The sequence below is a fragment of the Canis lupus genome, chromosome 33 (genome assembly GCF_048164855.1).
Source record: "Canis lupus baileyi chromosome 33, mCanLup2.hap1, whole genome shotgun sequence".
Classification (NCBI taxonomy): domain Eukaryota; kingdom Metazoa; phylum Chordata; class Mammalia; order Carnivora; family Canidae; genus Canis; species Canis lupus.
This window is the reverse complement of record NC_132870.1, coordinates 12,158,948-12,179,421: the sequence shown is the minus strand read 5'-3', so window position 1 is coordinate 12,179,421 and position 20,474 is coordinate 12,158,948. Positions and strand designations below refer to the sequence as shown.

Here is a 20,474-nt window from a genome sequence, read left to right as displayed (position 1 = left end):
GGAGTTTTAACTACTAATGGCTAAAAAAAGGGCAAATGGCCTGCATTATGGGATGTAATATGACTTCATCCAAAAATGCCTTTTCTTCTTGCAATTCTAGTGTTTCACATGTAACCAAATATATAAGTAGTGGTAAGCATAAGTACTGAAGCCTGACTCTCTGGGTTGTAAATGTAGCTCTGCCACTTACTCAATGGGACAAATAACTCAAATTCTTGATGCCTCAGTTTTCTCAGTTGTGAGGTGGTAATGATAATGGTCCCTGCTTCTTTGGGTTGTTGTGACAATTAAATGGATTAATTGATGTAAATCTCTTGGAACCATGCTTAACACAGAGAAGTGTTCATTAACTCTTTATAGCAGTAATAGCAACAACATCTGAGAGAGTATTTCCTAATTTTACATTGTCAAAAGTTACTCTTGTGTTTCTATTCCCATGGAATCTCAAAATCTAAAGGAGCTCCAATTATTTGTGTTAAGTCTGTTCCATGCCTGTAAATACATGCATGGAATGTGCTCTTTTTACAATTCCTAGAATTCTTAGTATTTCAGTGGTACACATAGATCACGCAGCATGTGCCTAGATCTTTAACTCAAACAGTCTATGGCAGATTCTTCTGAGCAAAATGTTTTCCATAGATGGTTTGGGGCTTTTATAGTTTTCACCTTCAAGAACAGAAGTTATCATGAAGAAATCACTAAAATAAAGCAGCAAAGTGAGGTGTGAGTTAATGGGTATCTCCAGTGGAAAGTGATAGCTGGCCATCCCAGTCTCCCAGCTCGTTGGCCATTTTCTTACTACAGCTACACGCTCTGAGGGAAGCTGCAGGAGGGTCTCTCCAAGCATATTAACTTCATTTATCAGAATAAGGCCTTTAATCCTATCTGGAATCCTTGCCTCACAGAGCTTGCGTCCCTGAGCTGAACCTCAGAGAATCAGAAAGCCATTGACTAGACAGAGAAGGCCTAGGTGACCTCCTTAGCCCATTTCTGCTAAACTTAATAGCTGACGTGGGCCCATTACATTTTAACATGCCAATAACAACAAAAAAAAAAAATCGGGTGGAACCAGAAGAAAAGTATATAAAGAGAAGAGTTGCATCAATGTCGGTTTCTTCTTACCATTCCTCTGAACCAGAGTTTCTCAGCCTCAGCAATACTGACATTTTGGGCCAAGTAATTCTTTTTCATGGCAGGCTGTCCTGTGCAATGTAAGATGTTTAGTCACAATCCTGACCTCTACCCACTAGATTCTAGTAGCACATACCCTCACCCCCTTCATGACAACCAGAAATGTCTCCAAACAAAACTGGCTCCTGGTGAGAACCACTGTATTTATTTATCATGAGAAACAGAGAGAGAGAGAGAGAGAGAGAGAGAGAGAGATAGGCAGAGGGAGAAGCAGGGTCCTCACAGAGAGCCTGATGAGGGACTCGATCCCAGTACCCTGGGACCAAGACGTGAGCCAAAGGCAGATGCTCAACCACTGAGCCACCCAGGTGCCCCTAGAATCACTGCTTTAAGCTTGCACAGTAATAAGATGTCTTCTTATATCCTTAACCTTGGATGACTAGGAGAGTTACAATGAAAGGAGCCTTGAGTACCATCTCAAAGTCAACCTCTAAACTTTACACAATCTGAGATGGATACTCAGAGCATAATAATAAAACTATCCCTTCTACCTACTCAGTAATCATTTCTACAAAGCTCAATTCCAGCTAAGGAAATGAAAGTGATCTCTTTCCATTTCTCAAAGTTCATACATTTGTATTAAAATTAATAACATCAGTAAAGCAGGAGGCTTTAAAATTTTATCACTCTTTTTCCTACAATCATTTCTGTAATGAAAATGTATAGTCTTCAAGTTACATCTTCAAAACTGTATCATTAATCCCCTTTAAAAATGTGCATTCCTTTTAAAATATGTGTATATACTCTATAGTTCTGGTAGTCTTAGATTTACTGAGCTAGTTTTTTCTAACAATTTTGTTCTCTCATAAACTCATGCAGTATTTTCATGTTCTATGTACAAGTTCAGTTCTTTATACTACTTAGATATATTTTGAGTTTATATTTTGAAGTTCATGCCCAATGACAGTTATGTCTATTTTATTTCTATAGAGATTCAATCATCACATAAATATACTTTGATAATATAGCTGATATAGTTTCTGGTACCTGAATTTTAAGTGATTTGAATTATTTAGTCTATTTTAATATAAACTGACTAAATGGAATCAGCTGCATATCACCTTTTTACCTTAGAATATTTCTCCTTTACATAAACTATTGAATTGAATTTAGAACCCTCAAATTATCACTGAACCTAAAATGCCACGTCCTTATTTTAACACTATGAAATGTTGCCAAGCAACTACTCTTGTATTTGTTTTATTTTTTTTTAAGATTTTATTTATTTATTCATGAGAGACACGCAGAGAGAGAGGCACAGACACAGACAGAGGGAGAAGCAGGCTCCCTGCAAGGAGCCCAATGAGGGACTCGATCCTGGATCCTGTGATCATGCCCTGAGCCAAAGGCAGATGCTCAACCACTGAGCTACCTAGGCATCCCGTATTTGTTTTAACACTAAGAGAGAATTAAGTCTGGATATGAGATTTTTTAGCTAACTAGTTTGAAATCTTACTGCTTTTTCAGTGTATTTTTCCTGTCTACTCTTATGAAAAATAACCACACGCCAAAAGGAGCCCCTTAATGAAATATATAATAGCATATATTTGTACTTTTCAGGTGTTCTCTGGCTTATTTATCTCAGTATTTCTTTTTTTGGAAAGATTTATTTATAAGACAGTGAGCACAAGCAAGGGAAGGGCATGGGATCCCTGATAGTCTCAGTGGTTTAGCACCTGCCTTCAACCCAGGGCGAGATCCTGGAGTCCCGGGATTGAATCCCATGTCGGGCTCCCTACACAGAACATGCTTCTCCCTCTGCCTGTGTCTCTGCCTCTCTCTCTCTCTCTCTCTGTGTGTGTGTGTGTGTGTGTGTCTCGAATGAATGAATGAATGAATGAATGAATGAATGAATGAATCTTTAAAAAAAAAAGTCAAGGGCAGAGGCAGAGGGAGAGAGAATCTCCAGCAGATTCCTCACTGAGCATGGAGCCCAATGCAGGGCTCAATCCCAAGCCCCTGAGATCATGACGTGAGACCAAATCAGGAGTTGGTTGTTCAACCAACTGAACCCCCCAGGTGCTCCTAATATTTCTTTCATAAGTAATCTTGGCAAATATGTCAATGAACTATAGTTCATAATTTAATTTTTTTTTTCGCCTTGCTTTCCTTGATTTTCATGAACTTATAAAACTTCTATGGAGAAATACAGTAGAACAATTCATTAGTAATCATCAGATTTGGACAAATTTCACATAATGTTAATAAAAGCTAGTTTTTACTGAGTGTTTACTTTGCACTAAATATAGCTGCTAAATTATTTTCCAATGTTATTTTTGTGTAACCCTCATAGAGCTATGAATTTATTAAATATTTATAATTATCCCTATATTACTTTTTTAATTGCCTATTATCCTAGTTTCTTGGTCAGTCACTGTCTTGGAAATATCTTGTAGTTGAATACTGTGTTATCTGACAGTATTAATTGGTTCAAAACTTTGCTAAACTTGATGTCTCAATTGTTAATAATATACATAAGAGGAAGAGAGTAACAGGGGAGAGGGGAGGAAAAGGAAGAGAATGAGACTCTAATCTCTGTCCCTAGGCATCTGGTTGAGGCTGTATAACCTAGAAATATAAAACAACCAGGGTGAAGGTATCAGATGACATGAAATCAAACGTAGATTTTATCGTGGCGCATTACAGGAATTCAAAGTTGGGAAAGGTCATTAAGGCCTGAGATTAATTAGAGAAGCCCCGTGGGCAGTGGATTCTTATCTCAACCTCAAAGGGGGTTAAGGTTTGGTCTTAGGCCACTAAGACCATCAGTGGCCACTGATGAATGGATGACATTCCAGTTGAAGGACAAGCATGAGAAAGCTTAGAGATGAGAAAAAGCTTCCAGGATAATAATTACAATTGATCAAGGGTTTGAGTCTTTCCTGAAACTCTCATATGATTTTTACACAATTTTAGGAGAAGCTCATTGGCTGTATTCACATTCTTTCTGATCTAATATAAAAGCATGATGGGGATGCCTGGGTGGCTCAGCAGTTGAGCATCTGCCTTTGGCTCAGGGTGTGATCCCGGGGCCTGGGATCGAGTCCCACATTGGGCTCCTTGCAGGGAGCCTGCTTTTCTCCCTCTGCCTGTGTCTCCATCTCTCTTACTCTGTGTCTCTCATGAATAAATAAATAAATTATTAAAAAAATAAAAATAATTAAAAAAATAAAAGCATGATGGTATTTCTGGGGTTGGAGGGAACACATAACTTCAGATAAAAGAAGTCATTATACTTCATTTGGCACTGTGGGCTCATGTGTCCAGAAATATAAGAGAACTAAAAAGGTGGGTCTTTTCCTAGTTTTTTCCTTAGTTAAAAATATATTAGACTATACGTTGCCCTAAAAAAAAAGATTACAACAGAAACTGTTAGCAAACTGCTGTGTATTTTGCTTTTTGGTAGTAAATATAGAAATATTTTTGACATTGGCATCCTTCATTTCAATGGTTCTCAGCCCCTTTTTTTCACCCTGCCTTTTTCTACTTCTTTCGTTCACTCCAGGTTGCCAGTCAGATATACTTTTATAATCTCTTTTTACACAGAATGATTATTTCTAAGGGGAGCAGGGAGAAGGTTAGCCTGGCGAAGACTTATATCAGAATCCAGGAAAGAAATGTGGGCTGTTCCCCTTGAAAGTATGGGTGTCTCCTCTTCCCCGTGCCCCTTGCTATATGACAGTTCTTTTAAGGATTTTTGATTCAATACCTAGGTTGATTTTTTTTTTTTGGAATGTTGTTAATAGATTACAATAAATCATCTTTAATAACTTATTTTGAAAGATTTTAAAAATCTCTCTCTCTTGAATTTGATTTTCTAGATCCCCAAATCCAGGAGTGAAGGGTCTATTCAGGCCCACAGAGTTCCACAATCAGAGCTATGTGATGGCCTTCCTCAGGTCAGCCTGCAGCTAAGTCGTAGAAAACCCTATTGGGATGACATGAGTTCAGCAGAGGATGCTAATGTTGCAAAGTTGGTATCCAGGTTAGCATGTTTCTTTTGTTTACATGTTACATGTTGTGTTGTCTTCTCTGATGTTTAGGCCCACATGTTTGCATATATTTACCACTAGGGTCAGCAGGATGCAGATGAGTAAAGCTATTTAAAATCCATTCTAAGTTTTGAAAGTATTTTTGACTAATAGTTCTTATCACAAAAGTGTTCATGGTTTGTTATATTTTATTTATATTTTTTGTTTATATTTTTTAAAAATTTTTAGTCAATAGAACTATGCTAGGCTCAGAGTTAAAAGTTAGTTACTTTTTGACTGCCTTTTCATAGTATGTTCAGCGGCCAATGTGATTTGCAATTAAAATGGACATCAGAGTTGTTACTAGGACCAACTGTCACTAACAAATTTTGGATGTAGCCTGTTAGCTCTTATGTTGCAAATTACACCTGAAAGCAGACCCCTTTGGTTTACTTAAAGAAGGCATGCAGTTTTCTTAAAATAGGTAAGATGAGGTCTGAATCTTATTAAATCTTAGTATATAAAATTTTTCCTTTTAATAATTTTTAATCTTTTGCTGTAACTTAAAACCTATTTCTTTTTTTTTTTTTTTAAGATTTTATTTATTTATTCATGAGGGACACAGAGAGAAGGAGAGGCAGAGAGACACAGGCAGAGGGAGAAGCAGGCTCCACGCAGGGAGCCCGATGTGGGACTCGATCCCGGGTCTCCAGGATCAGGCCCTGGGCTGAAGGCGGCGCTAAACCGCTGAGCCACCCAGGCTGCCCTTAAAACCTATTTCTTAAAAAAAGAAATCCATTGCAAGAGAGAGAGCTCTAGAAAATTGAAAGATATTTAAGACATTAAACAGATAAATAATATAGCTAAGGATGATACCACTTCGGATTGCATTATGAAAGTGGGAATTTCTGTAAAAGATGAAGAGAATTTGGGATCCCTGGGTGGCGCAGCGGTGTTTGGCGCCTGCCTTTGGCCCAGGGCGCGATCCTGGAGACCCGGGATCGAATCCCACGTCGGGCTCCCGGTGCATGGAGCCTGCTTCTCCCTCTGCCTGTGTCTCTGCCTCTCTCTCTCTCTCTCTCTGTGTGTGACTATCATAAATAAATAAAAAATAAAATAAAATAAAATAAAAATAAAATAAAAAAAAGATGAAGAGAATTTAAATAGGAAGAAAAAGAAGGCCCCATCAGAAAGCATAATGGAGATATCATAAAACAGATGTCATATGAGGAATTGCTTGGACATAAAGCTAGGAAAATGGAGTATGGTCAGGTCATTGAGGACCTTGAATGCCAACATGAAGTACTTTTGCTTTGAGTCTTTCCTTCACTGAACAATTGTTCAACACCTAACCTTGGATTCTTGGAATTGCTTTAGAACAGAGGATGCAGCATTGAACAAAGCCAACCAGGGCCCTGTGTTCATGGACCTTACATTTTAGTGAGGGGGGCAATAGGAAAATACTTGGGGGGTGCGGGGCAGAAAGCCTGTGAAGCTCATTTCAGCTCTAATAAGTGAGGATATTAAGAAACTAAATCAGATTAATGTCACGGACTCATGCAGAGAAAATTTTAGCTTGAGTAGGCAGGGAAAGCCTAAGCTGAGATTTGAAGGAGGAGAAGAGAGTGTGTGAAGGTCAAGGAAAGTGCATTTCTATGCAGAAGAACCAAGTGAGGGAGCTGGGCTTCATCCTACAGGTAATAGGAAGCCAGTGAAAGTTTCAGCTAGGTGGCATAGGTGATGGGAACCATGGTAAGTTGGTGTATTAGGAAAGTAATCTTTCATCAGCCTGCAGGATCAGTGGGACAGAGAGAGTTTGGAGGAAGTTATAGTATTGGTTCCTTCAACAGACATTAATCTTTATGAATATCTAGTTATGTGGCATTTACCTGCAATTCTGAAAATGAGAGATATAAATCCTGCACTTGGGGAGACAGAGGAAAAGTGAATAAAAATTGAATATGACTATTAAGCACACATATACTAGGTGCCCATCATGTACCAAAGACTGTGAAATTGGCTGGTAATAAAGTCATAAGTAAGACGTAGGTGCTCTTAAAAAGCTTCCAATACAGGACACAGCGTGCTGTGTGAGGCCAGAGGAGGACCACAGACTACTTCGGGAGAGGAGAGTCAGAGAAGGTTTCAGAAAGAGGGTGACTTGTGAACTAGGGTAAGTAGAAATTTACAGGTCAGGGGAATCAAGATAAGGGTGCTTCTGGGGCAGCCCGGGTGGCTCAGTGGTTTAGTGCTGCCTTCAGCCCAGGGCATGATCCTGGAGACCCAGGATCAAGTCCCACGTCAGGCTCCCTGCATGGAGCCTGCTTCTCCCTCTGCCTGTGTTGCTGCCTCTCTTTCTCTCTGTGTCTCTCATGAATAAATAAATCTTTTTTTTTAAAGATTTTTATTTATCCATTCATAGAGATATTTTAATGACTGAAATATAGGAGAGTATGTGTACCTAACAGGCAGAGTCCATGGAGAGAAAAAGAAGCTGATTCCTAAGCTGGGAGGTAATGGAACAAAGCATCTGGAGGAAATTCAGAAACCAGGGAGTAACACCCTGAGGAAGGCAGGCTGTGCGCCTGGTGGGCAGCTTTGTTGCTGGGGGTCCCCAGAGCGGTGTATAGCCCCCACTGCCAAGGGGCAAAGGTGTCCTCGGTGGAGGAACTGGCCTTGAGCAATGAGGAAAGTTCTGAAAAGAATAAGGGACACAGATGGAAACATTGAGCCTTTTTAAAAGTTTTCTTCTCTGGTTTAAATATCAGGGTCAGGTAGCTGGGTGATGAGAGCTAGTGCAGATGTTATCTTCCCAAATTACTTGGCAGAGAATTATGCCAAGATTGCCTTAAGAGGAATAATGAAAAGACAAATACACATTTTTGTTGTTTATATCATTATTTTTATTCATCCAGTCAGAAAATGAAAGGGAAAAAAAGTTCTTGCTCCTAAAGGTAACAAGAGCTTCCTGTTTGGAGAATGAATTTGTATTTCTGAGATACAAATCAAGAAGTGAGATTGTGGAGAGAAAGCACAGCTCATGTTGCTCTGGTGACTATTTGTTCCGCTGGTCAGCATATCTCTAGTTAAAACAAATGTGCTTTAATATTTATGAATTTTTTAATATACTTTCTAAGTTCACAAAGTACAGGCTTAAAGACTGACTCCTCTGCTTGGCGGCCTTAAAGATTTAGACAGAAGCCTTGCTATTCACCATCGTATAGCAGTAACTCGTCCAAGTTCTCCTCTCTGTCCGTAATCTGTATCATCCCTGAAAAGATTTTACTTTTTACATACCTCTTAAGAGATTGTGAGACAAATTGTCACAAGTGAAGATAATTAAATTTAACTAAAAATAAACTTAAAAGGCTTTCTATGTCTTTGAAGTCACAGAATGAATATTATGCCAATTTTCATTTCAAAACCGAACTTATGAGGTGGTTTTCATTTGCATTTACTTTCCAGAACAAATTACTGGTTAGTTCATCAATTTTAAATAAAGTAAAAGTGTGTGTGTTTCCACTCTTTTCTTTGACAGTTTATTAGTTACACCAGTCTTAAAACAGAAGGTTGGCCATGTCTAATAAATATATTGTTGTGCACGTGTTATCTAATTCAATATTTACTTTGGTTTACCATCTTTTTTCCAAGGAATTGTCAAGATTCATTTAGCTAGGCTTTTCCTAGTATTGATCTTTCATTTTTTAGTTGTTCTTTGAAAAAGAAAAAGAGAAAAAGAAAAAGAAGGGAATCCCTGCGTCGCTCAGAGGTTTAGCACCAGCCTTCGGCCCTGGGCGTGGTCCTGGAGGCCTGGGATAGAGTCCCACATGGGGCTCCCTGCGTGGAGCCTGCTTCTCCCTCTGCCTGTGTCTCTGCCTCTCTCTCTCTCTCTGTCTCTCATGAATAAATAAATAAAATCTTAAGAAAAACCAATTCAGCAAAATCTATTCTTGTTTGACCTATGATCTGGTGAGTTTTGGTTTACTTTACAAAGCAAAAAATCATTCTGTTGGCACTTTAAAATCAGGGCACCACATTTACACTTCACAGTTTGGTTTTCAGCAGAGTTACCGTATCAGTTAACAACCATGAAAGAACTTTTGGTACTAAGATTTCCAGAATGTGAAATGTCCTGTGATTTTTAAACAACAGATTAAAGGCTGATTCTTGGGCTTTTGAGAAGCAATTTTTGGCTAACAGTATGCTTTGATAGCTTTGAATGTTTAGAGTTGAGGGCTTGTTCAGTATTTTTCCCCAGGTTGTCTCACTTTGTCTTTTTCTTCTTTGTTTCAATTCTCCTGTGTAGTCTCATTTCTTCTTAAGATGTAGTTGAAAAAAAAAAAAAAAAGATGTAGTTGAAATATGGCTTGTTACCAGCACGTGTTCATTTTCTAGTCTTCATATAGTGGCAGCATAAATAAAAGCAAAGAGAGTAACACACTTAAAATATGATGCTTTGAGAGTCCAGAGAGGAACTGGATATCACTTACTGCTTATTGGCTGGCTTCTATCTTGGAACATTATTTTTTAAAATGAATCAATTTTTGTATACTCCTATAATTGTCAAAAATTGGCACTGAGGATATAGTCATTTTTATTTTTTTTTATTTATTTTTTTTCAAATGTTTTTTTTTTAATCTTTATTTATTTATGATAGTCACACAGAGAGAGAGGGAGAGAGAGAGGCAGAGACACAGGCAGAGGGAGAAGCAGGCTCCATGCACCAGGAGCCCGACGTGGGATTTGATCCTGGGTCTCTAGGATCACGCCCTGGGCCAAAGGCAGGCGCTAAACCACTGCGCCACCCAGGGATCCCTATAGTCATTTTTATAATCCTCATAGAATCTCTCACAATTAGAGTGAGTTAATGAGAAAAGCTTAAGGATAAGGATCTCTTAATTTTGTTAGAGCTTAGTGGACTAATCTGTTTTATTCTGAATTCCAAGCCAAAGACAGAACTATTTAATTCAGTGAAAGCATTAGCTAATCAATCCATATCATCTGAAACTCACAGTACTGTTAAGAATTCTTTTTTGTAGGGGCACCTGGGTGACTCAGTTGATAGAGCATCTGACTCTTGATTTGGGCTCAGGTCATGATCTCAGAGTTGAGACCCAGCCCCGTGTGAGGTGCTATGCTGGGTGTAGAGCCTGCTTGGGATTCTCTCTCTCCCTTTGCCCTTCCCCCTGCCCTCTCCTTCTCTAAAAAAGAAAAAAAAGGGGGGGGGGAGGGTTGTAACTAAGATATGTGCATTACTAAAATTCACAGTCGATTAAAAAGCATAATTTCTATTCTGACATGCCAGCTTCAAAGGAGTCAATGCCTGCCCTTCTCCACAGTGTAAGCACAGTGTACAAGTTTGGTGGGTCAGAGGTATTCACAGAAATCAGAAGGTTATTGGACTAGTGCATCTCTCAAACAAGGCTGGAACATTCCAGTTCCTTTCACTACTCCTGATATTCTTGTTCCTTTTAAAGATACTGAGGAAGAAAATAACATGAAAAACTGTAAACATTAACCAGTATGTTAAGAGATGGGCTGTTTAAAAAGTTTCCTTTAAGGGAAAGTTACATATCCATGCTCAAAAAGAAAAAGTTCTACTACAGGTAAAGTTTGAGATGTTAAAATGATTTGAGGCCTTAAGGATAGCTATCTTACTGTTTGTTTCAACATGTAAAATAGATAAGTGATCCTTTCATGTTTCTAGCCCTATATCACTTTCAGAATTTTTTTAATTTTAGAATTTAAATAGAGAACAGAATTAATTTTTTAGGTTTTTAGTTAAATAGTATTTATTGTAATGTTTTCTTTGAAAGGTAATGTATTTCTTTTGCTTTTAAGAAAATCACACATTTAAAGGAAAATCTCTAGTTTTGTTTTATAAAGTCAGAGTAAAGATGCAAGAAGCCATGTATTATATGATTCCTTTTATATGAAAAGTCCAGAAAAAGCAAGTTTAAAGAAACAGCAAGTTGAGTTGTGATCATCTGGGGCTAGGGGACCAGGGAGGGACGGAGATTAATGTAAATTCCCTGAGGGACCTTATTTGGTGGAACGAAAATGGTCTGAAGCTGATTTATGGTAATAGCTAGACCACTTGGTAAAGTTACTAAAAACCGCTGAACAGTAGACTTGAAAATATGGATCTTATGATATGTAAAGCATACCTCAATAGCATTGTTTTAAAAATACAAGTACCAAAAAAGCTAACAATTGCTAGAGGTTCACCTCTAGAAACAGTTATACTCTAACAAGAAAGTCACTTGATTGCAAATTGCTAAAATGCAACTATTGTTATACTGTAAATGCTATCTGCAGAGAAGGTTATATATGTTACATCTTAAGATAATTTGTTCCTTTATACTTTTCATTGACTGTAACAGAGTATGGTAGAAGGAATAAAGGTCAGGTCCTCTTGAAAGTAGATTCATAAGGAAGGAGAAGAAGATGGAGGAAAAGCTCTTTGGATGAGTGGAATCTGGAAGAATTCTAGTTGTGGTCTGCTATAATCAAAGGTTATTGAATTGATCAGTATTTTATGGAGACATAAAAACAGAAAGAAAAAAGCTCCGCCATGTTGAGAGTTTCACCAAAAAAAAGTCATAAGTCCATTTTCAGAAGCAGAAGTTACCCAGTATGCATCTCTGTCAACAGAAGTTCATGGTCTCCTTCCCCATAGTGAGTGCCCTATAGAAACACCAACAAGAAAGGTTTGTACCTGGCTCATGCATGAAGAGATAAAGCAATTAAGAGTGATTAAAATGCTTTTATTTTCTGCAATTAGAATGAATAGTTACCACTTTGCCAATCATTTACCTAAATTAATATGATGAAGAATATAGAGCTAAAGAAAATGCCTTTGATGCAGTTATTTTTAACTTGATAGAGAAGTAAGGTAGACTACAATAAGTCATTTTTCAATGTGTATTAAAGACCAATCTTTTCTTGAGAGAGGATTTCTGCCTGAGAGAGTTGTTCTGTTCTAAAAGTGCTTTCTTGTCCATTTATTCCATTTTTCAATACTTTTGAATTATGTAGGGAATAGATTGTTCTTAGAAAAGTTTGAAACATCAGTGATAAGGCTTAAGCTCCCACTGAATCACTTGCTCCATTATTCTGACTCCTTCCTCTCTCCGCCTGGTAACTTCTATTATCGGTTTGATTGTATATTCTTCCAGACTTCTTGCAATGTATTTACCCAGGAATATATTCTGCATACTTTCCACTTTTTCATTTTTTTTTTTAAGATTTTTTTATTCACTCATGAGAGAGGCAGAGACACAGGCAGAGGAAGAAGCAGGCTCCGTGCAGGGAGCCTGCCATGGGACTCGATCCCGGGTCTCCAGGATCACACCCTGAGCCAAAGGCGGTGCTAAACCACTGAGCCACCCGGGCTGCCCTCCACTTTTTAAAAAAACAATCTTCATCATACTAAATGTATTGTGGTGCTTCACATATCCCTGAAAATTCCCCATCTCATGCATGCTTCCCCATGTGATGTTCTTTTTCCTTTTCTTTTCTTTTTTAAAATTTTATTTATTCACAAGAGATACAGAGAGAGAGGCAGAGACATAGGCAGAGGGAGAAGCAGGCTCCTCACCAGAAGCCTGATGCAAGACTCAATCCCAAGAACCGCCCCCTCTTCCCCCATCACACCCTGAGCCAAAGGCAGATATTCAACCACTGAGCCATCTAGGAGCTCATGTCCTTTACCTTTCCTTCCCACCTCCAAATTCAGGGACCTTCAGGTCTCCTTCCTTGGACATCTGCTCCCTCTCTGTCTCCTGTCCTTTCCACAGTGAATCTAGTCCAGCATGAGTTTTCAAATCAAGTATCGCAGACCTGAACTCAGTTCTAGGATTCTGGTGCCTGTCCACTCTCTCTACCTCAGCCTTTACCATAAACTCACCATACCAAACACAACTCAACTCCTGTTTCCCTCCCCACTTTGCTGTAGGTTTCATTCTCTCAAATACTAGACTCAGAACTTTTCAAAACTTTTTCTATAATCAGTCACCAAATCTCATCAGTATTTTCATTTTCAGTATCTCCAACATCCCTTTCTCCATTTTCCCCCATGTGCTCTATTCTGAGTTAGGCCTCCATCACCTTGTGGTTACATAGTTACTGCATTTTCTGCATTCCACTAACCTGTTAGATCCATTTTCTTGACACAGATTGGTCCTATGCCTCTGTCTTCAACTTCTAACTCTATGCAAAGTCTTCTACAACTGTCTCTCCCATTCAGAATTCTCTACTGAGCCATACTCATATATGACTCTAGCTAGTGGATTGCTCAGCCTAGTCCCTCTTGTACCTCAGACTCCCTTGCCCCCCGCCCCATCATCCACCCATAACCAGCCGATTCCCAAATGCTCTTTGACAATCTCACTGTCTTTATTTTGCTTTGTTACTACCCCACTCCTTAGCACCTCTGCAGACCCCAAATTTTTTAACAGGTCATACTCCTGCTCAGGACTACTAGTGACTTACATGTGCCTACCCTACAAGAGATTCTTTGCTCTATCCTGTACTTATCTTTCCAGTTTCTTCTCCCTCAGTTCTATGCTTGCCTTTTTCTCATACCTACAGCCACCACATAACCCATACTTTCCAGGACTATCTATACAGTTCCACACACTGGCACACTTTAGATACATTGCAGGTTTGGTTTATAGATGACAATAATAAGGCACATATCTCAATAAAGTGAGTCAAATGAATTTTTTTGATTTCTCAGTGCATATAAAATTTGTATTTATAAAAAAAAATTTGTATTTATACTATTCCATAATTAAGTGTGTAATAGCATTGTTTTTAAAACAATGTGCATATATCTTAATCTAAAAATTTAGCACTTTATTGCTAAAAAATGCTAACCATAATCTGAGCTTTCAGTGACTCATAATCACTGATCACCAAACAAGTATAATAATAATGATGAAAAGGTTTGAATTATTGTGAAATTACCAAAACGTGACCCAGAGATATGAAGTGAGCAAATGCTGTTGGAAAAATGACACCAAAAGACTTACTCAACGCAAGGTTGCCACAAATCTTCAATTTATCAAAAATGATGTATCTGCACAGTGCTATAAAGTGAAGCTCAGAAAAACAAGGTATGCCTGTATTCTCTTAAGATTAGACCATGTGTCCGTATTTTATCTTGATATTTGCTTTAAAAATTATAGAGCAAAATTACAAAATAGGAGGCTTCCTTCTCATTTTCCCCCGACAGCAACAGTGAATTGATGGCCATCCGTGGATGAAAGTGCCTTTGTAGGAGCTTATCTAGGTTAAAGGTTGCAAAAACCCAGTACAGCCCAAGACTGAAGAAGGCCATTTTGAAAAGGCGTGTCTGCGCCCAGATGACAGGTTCCCAAATTGTGGTTTCATAGCTACAGACCCAGAAAACAGCCCAGTCTACCTGCAGACTCAGCTACCGCTCCATTCAGCCCTGCTGTTGTTGCTAGTACCGTCTTCCAAGGTAACAAGGTGGAGCCACACCTACCCATACCTTGGATAATATAGGACCACCGGCCTCAGTTTCAGCTGTGGACCCTCAAGGGGTCTGTGACCTAGCTCTGGCCCTTTTCCGCCTTAGTCCTTAAATAAGCCTTCCCTCCCAGAAACCCAGTGAGAGAGATACCCATCCATGTCCCCCGAGGCAGACCGTCCAACTTCAGTGTTTCTGAGGATCCTAAAACCGTTGTGTGACTCCAGCCCCTCTCAGCTGTGGTCTGCAGGTAGTCCTGCACTCCCAGAAATGTGATGGGAGACACAATGCCCAGAGGCAGGCCTGTTGCGTTGTAGTCTGACCATATATCCTGAAGTGGCCTTGTGATCTAGCTCCAACCCCACTGGGCATGGTCCAAGGGAGTTCCTACCCACTGAATGAACTGGTAGGGGGCACACCCATCCATACCCCTGGAGGCAATACTACAGACTTCAGCCCTGGCCGCGGACCTTGAAGCAGCCCAGTGATTCAGTCCCAGCCCTTTGCAGGTAGTCGGGCTAGTTTTGCCCACCCAGGGAACCTCCCAGGGAGCTGGCAGGAATTCTCCTAGGAACCTGGCAGGACCCACATGCATCTGCACCCCTAGTAACAGGCCCTCTATTTGCAGCTAACCCGTATCCCAGTGCCAGCCCCCTTGACCAAAGTCCTGAAGGCAGTTCCATCACCCCAGGGATCAGGCCTGCTAACTGCAAACTCCCACTGTGGACCCAGCAGCAGCCACATGACCTGCCTCTAGCCCTAATAAACTGAAATTCCGGAGGCAGTTGCATCAGCCCAGGAACCCAACAGAAGAAGTTCTTTATGTGCCAAAACCAGTCTGTAAAGACCAGGAGAGGTGTTTGCTCCTTCAGATGCAAGATACCAACACAAGGCTTTACAGATAACAAAAAATTAAGCAAACATGACACCACAAAATGAAACTAATAAAGCTCCAATAGCCAAATCTAAATAGAGATCTACAAATGGCCTGAATTTTTTTCCCAAAAAAGCTCAATGAGATACAAGATAACACAGACAACTAAATGAAATCAGGAAATCAATACCTAAAAAAAAAAAATCAGCAAGTTTTATAAAGAAGTAAAAACCATAAAAGAGATCCAAACAGAAATCCTAAAGTCGAAGGATATAATGACAAAACTGAAAATTCGATAGAGAACTTCATCAGCAGACTTGATCATGAGGAAAGAATCAGCAAATAAAGATAAGTTATTTGGAATAATTAGAGGAACGAAAACAAAAAAAAGGAAAAAGAATGATAAAAGCATGTGGGTCTATAGGATACCATCAAGTGAATGAAAATACTTCAACTTGGGAGGTCCAGAAGGAGAGACAGAAAGGGGAAGAAAGCTTATTTAAAGAAATAACAGCTGAAAACTACATGAACCATAGAAAGGATATGGACATCTGTATGCATGAGGCTCAAAGGACCCCATTCAAAAATACTCTGAGACAGTTTATACAAATCATCAAAAGTTAAAGACAGAGTGGGGCACCTTCCTAATAATTTGTTAATGGATTTACAATATTTTAAAAAGTAAAATGTGGCATGCCTGGATGTGGCTCAGTTGGTTAAACAACTGCCTTCTCCTAAGATCATGATCTCAGGGTCCTGGGACTGAGCCCCATGTCAGGCTCCCTGCTCAGCAAGGGAGCCTCCTTCTCCCTCTGTCTTTCTCCTCCCCACTACTCATGTTCCCTCGCACTCTCTGTCTCTCAAATAAATAAAATCTTTAAAAGAAAAAGAGAAGTGTGACATCAATTGCATAAAATGTTTGGGAGAAGGAGAAGTAAAATTGCAAAGTTTTTATATGCAATCAAAGTTATCAGCATAAAATAACTGCTGTAACTATTTAGATGTTCTAGATAAATCTCATGGTAACTACAAAGAAAAAACTTCTAGTAGCTACACAAAAAATAGGGAAAGGAATCAAAATGCACCATGAAAAAAATAAAATCACAAAGGAAGACAGCAAGACAAGAGGAAATAAAACAACCGTAAGGCAGAAAACAATAAAATGGCAACAGTACATCATAGCCTATCAATAATTACTTTAAATGTAAGTGGATTAAATTCTTCAATTAATAGACACATATCTGAATGGATAAAATTACAATTATATGTTACCTGTAAGAGGCTCACTTTAAGCACACATAGGCTAAAAGTGAGAGGATGGGAAAAGATATTCCATGCAAATGGTGAATAAAAGAGAATGAAGATGGTTAAACTTACATCATACAAAATAGATATTCAATCAAAATCTGTCACAAGACAAAAAGAAGGTCACTATATAATGGTAAAGAGGTTAATTCAGTAACAGGTTATAGTAATTATAAATATATATGCACCAATATCAGAGCATCTACATTTTTAAGCAAATATTTAAAACTAAAGGGAGAAATAGATGGCAAAAAAATAATAGGAGATTTCAGTACCCCACTTTCAACAATGAATAAATCATCCAGACAAAAATTCAAAGGAAGACCAAACTTGAATGACACTATAGATCAAATGGACCTAATAGAACTATCCAGAACATTCCATTCAGTAGCCACAGAAAACACATTCTCAATGCACATGGAACATCCTCCAGAATAGAACATGTTAGCCCATGAAACAAGTCTTATCAAATTTAAGAGTATTGAAGTCTTACATGTCTTTCCTCTTTACAGTGGTATGAAACTATGAATTGATAATAGGAAAACTGAGAAATTCACAAATATATAGAAATTAACATAATCCTTAAAACCAATGGACCAAAGAAGAAATCGAGAAGGATATCAAAGTATCTTGAAACAAATCAAAATGGAAACACAATATGCCAAAACTCATGAGATATGGCCAAAGCATTTCTTAAAGGGAAGTTTATAGTAATAAATTCCTACATTAAAAAGAAAAAAAGAAAAACCTCATATAACTAACCTTACACCTCAAGGAACTAGAAAAAGAAAAAAAACTAAATTCAAAAATAGCAGAAAGAATAATGATTAGAGCAAAGATAAATGCAAGAGTCTAGAAAAAAATAGAAAAGATCAGGAAAACTAAGAGTTGGTTTTTTGAAAAGATAAACAAAAATGGCAAACCTTTATATATACTAACACAGAACAGAGAGGACTCAGATAAAACTATAAAAGAGGAGACATACAACTGATTCCATAAAAATACAAGGGCTCATGAGAGACTATAGTGAACAGTTATCCACCAGCAAATTGGATATCCTATCCAGCAAATTGGATAGAAGAAATGGATAAATTCCTAAAAGTTTACAGTCTCCCAAGACTGAATCTGGAAGAAATAGAAAATATGAACAGACCAATAATAAGTAAAGACATTAAAGCAGTAATTAAAAGCTTCCCAAAAAAGTCCAAGGACTAGATTATGTCATGGATAAATTCTACCAAACATTTCAAGAAGACAAGAAGAACTAGCACCAGTCCTTCACAGATTCTTCCAAAAAATTGAAGAGAAAGAAATCTATCCTAATTTTATGAGGCCAGAATTACCCTAAGATCAAAGCTAGATAAGGACTCTACAGGAAAAAGAAATTGCAGGCTAATATCTGTGATGAATATACATATAAAAAGCCTCAACAAATTGCTAGCAAATCAAATTCACAACGATATTAAAAGGATAATACACTATAATCCAGTGGAATTTATCCCTGGGATGCAAAGATGGTTCAGCATATGCAAATCAATATGATGCACCACATTAGCAAAAGGAAGGATAAAAATCATATGATGATCTCAGTAGATGCAGGAAAAGGATTTAACAACACTTAATATTCTTTTATGAATAAAAGCTGTTAACAAAGTAAGGAGAAAGAATGCACCTCAACATAATAAAGACTACATATAACAAGCCATAGCTAGCATCATAATCACTGATGAAAAGCCTAAAAGCTTTTCCTCTAAATCAGAAATGAAAACAAAGGTGCCCATTTTGCCACTTCTGTTAAACACAGTACTAGAAGTTCTAGCCAGAGCCAATTAGGCAAGAAAAAAAATATATAAAGGTATCTAAATTAGAAAGGAAAAGGTTAAATGGTCTCTCATATATAAATGATGTTCTCATATATAGAAAACTCTAAACTCTACCAAAATCTGTTAAAACTAATCAAATTCAGTAAAGTTGCAAGATACAAAATCAATATGCAAAATTCAGTTGTGTTTCTATATGCTAACAATGAACTATCTGAGAAAGAAATTACAGAAACAACCCCATTTTCAATAGCATCAAAAAGAATAAAATATTTAGTAAATAACTTCACCAAGGAAGTGAAAAATCTGTATACTGAAAAACTGTAACACTAATAAAAGAATTGATACACACAAATGGAAAGATAGATATCCGATGTTCATGGATTGCAAGAATTAATGTTGTTAAAATGTCTATACTACCCAAAGAGATCTATAGAATCAATACAACCCCTATCAAAATTCCAGTGGCATTTTTCATAGAAAAATCCTAAAATTGATGTGGAAACACAAAAGACCCCAAATAGCCAAAACAATCTTAGGAAGAATGAAGCTTAAGGCATCACATTTCCTGATTTCAAACCATATTATAAAGCTGTGAGTAATCAAACAGTATGGTATTGGCATAAAAACAAACATACTAATAGAATAGAGAACTCAGAGATAAGCTCACACAAATATAGTTTGACAAGAATACCAAGGCTACACAGTGGTGAAAGGATAGTCGCTTCAATAAATTGTTAGGAAAACTGAATATCCACATGCAAAAGAATGAACTTGGCTCCTATCTTACACCATATTCAAAAATTAGCTCAAAATGGATTAAAGATCTAAACAAAAGACCTGAAACTATAAAACTCGTAGAAAAAAAATATTGGAAAAAATCTCCTTGACATTGCTCTTGGCAGTGATTTTTTTTTTTTTTAATAAGACACTAAAAGCACAGGAAACAACAACAAAAATCAGTAAGTGGGCCTCTATCAAACTGCTTCTGCATAGCAAAGGTAACCATCAACAAAATGAAAAGGCAGTCTTTTCTGGAATGGAAGAAAATATTTGCAGTCTGTTACCTGATAATGGGTTAATATTCAGATGCGTAAGGAACTCCTACAGCTCCAAAGCAAACAAATAAAAAGCTCAATTAAGAATTGAGCAAAGACAGAGCTAGAACAAACAGTCCTAAATTTGTATGGAACTACAAAAGATCCCAGATAGTCAAAGCAACATTGAAAAAAGAAAAGCAGAGCTGGAGGCATCACAATTCAGACTTCAAGTTATATTACAAAGCTGTAGTAATCAAAACAGTATAGTACTGGCACAAAAACAGACACATAGATCAATGAAATGGAATAGAAAACTAAAAAAGGAACCCACAACAATTTGGCAAACTAATCTTAGAGCAGGAAAAAATACCCAATAGAAAAAAATCTCTTCAACAGATAGTATTGGACAACAACATGCAGAAGAATGAAATTGGACCACTTTCTTACACAATATGCAAAAATAAATTCAAAAAAGCTGAAAGACCTAAATTTGGACAGGAAACCATCAAAATCCTGGAGAACACTGACAGCAACCTCTTTAATTCAGCCATAATAACTTCTTACTAGACATGTCTCCAGAAGCAAGGGAAACAAAAAGCAAAAATAAATATCAGGACTTCAAGATGAAAACCTTCTACATAGTGAAGGAAATAATTAACAAAACTAAAAGGTATGCTTTGGAATGGGAGGAAATATTTGCAAATGACATAGCTGATAAAGGGTTAGTATCCAAAATATATAAAGAACTTATGAACCTCAACACCTGAAAATCAAATA

The 20,474-nt window shown here is 37.7% G+C and overlaps 1 protein-coding gene across 7 annotated transcripts in view; it reads left to right on the top strand.

The window, feature by feature from the left end:
- Nucleotides 1-20,474, top strand: part of FAM13A (family with sequence similarity 13 member A) — a 342,559-nt gene that overhangs the window by 201,518 nt on the left and 120,567 nt on the right. For all 7 annotated transcript variants that reach the window (XM_072810208.1, XM_072810206.1, XM_072810209.1 and 4 more), the window contains one exon: nt 5,013-5,176. In XM_072810208.1, coding sequence (XP_072666309.1) covers nt 5,013-5,176 — 164 coding nt within the window. The remainder of the gene's footprint in view (nt 1-5,012; nt 5,177-20,474) is intronic.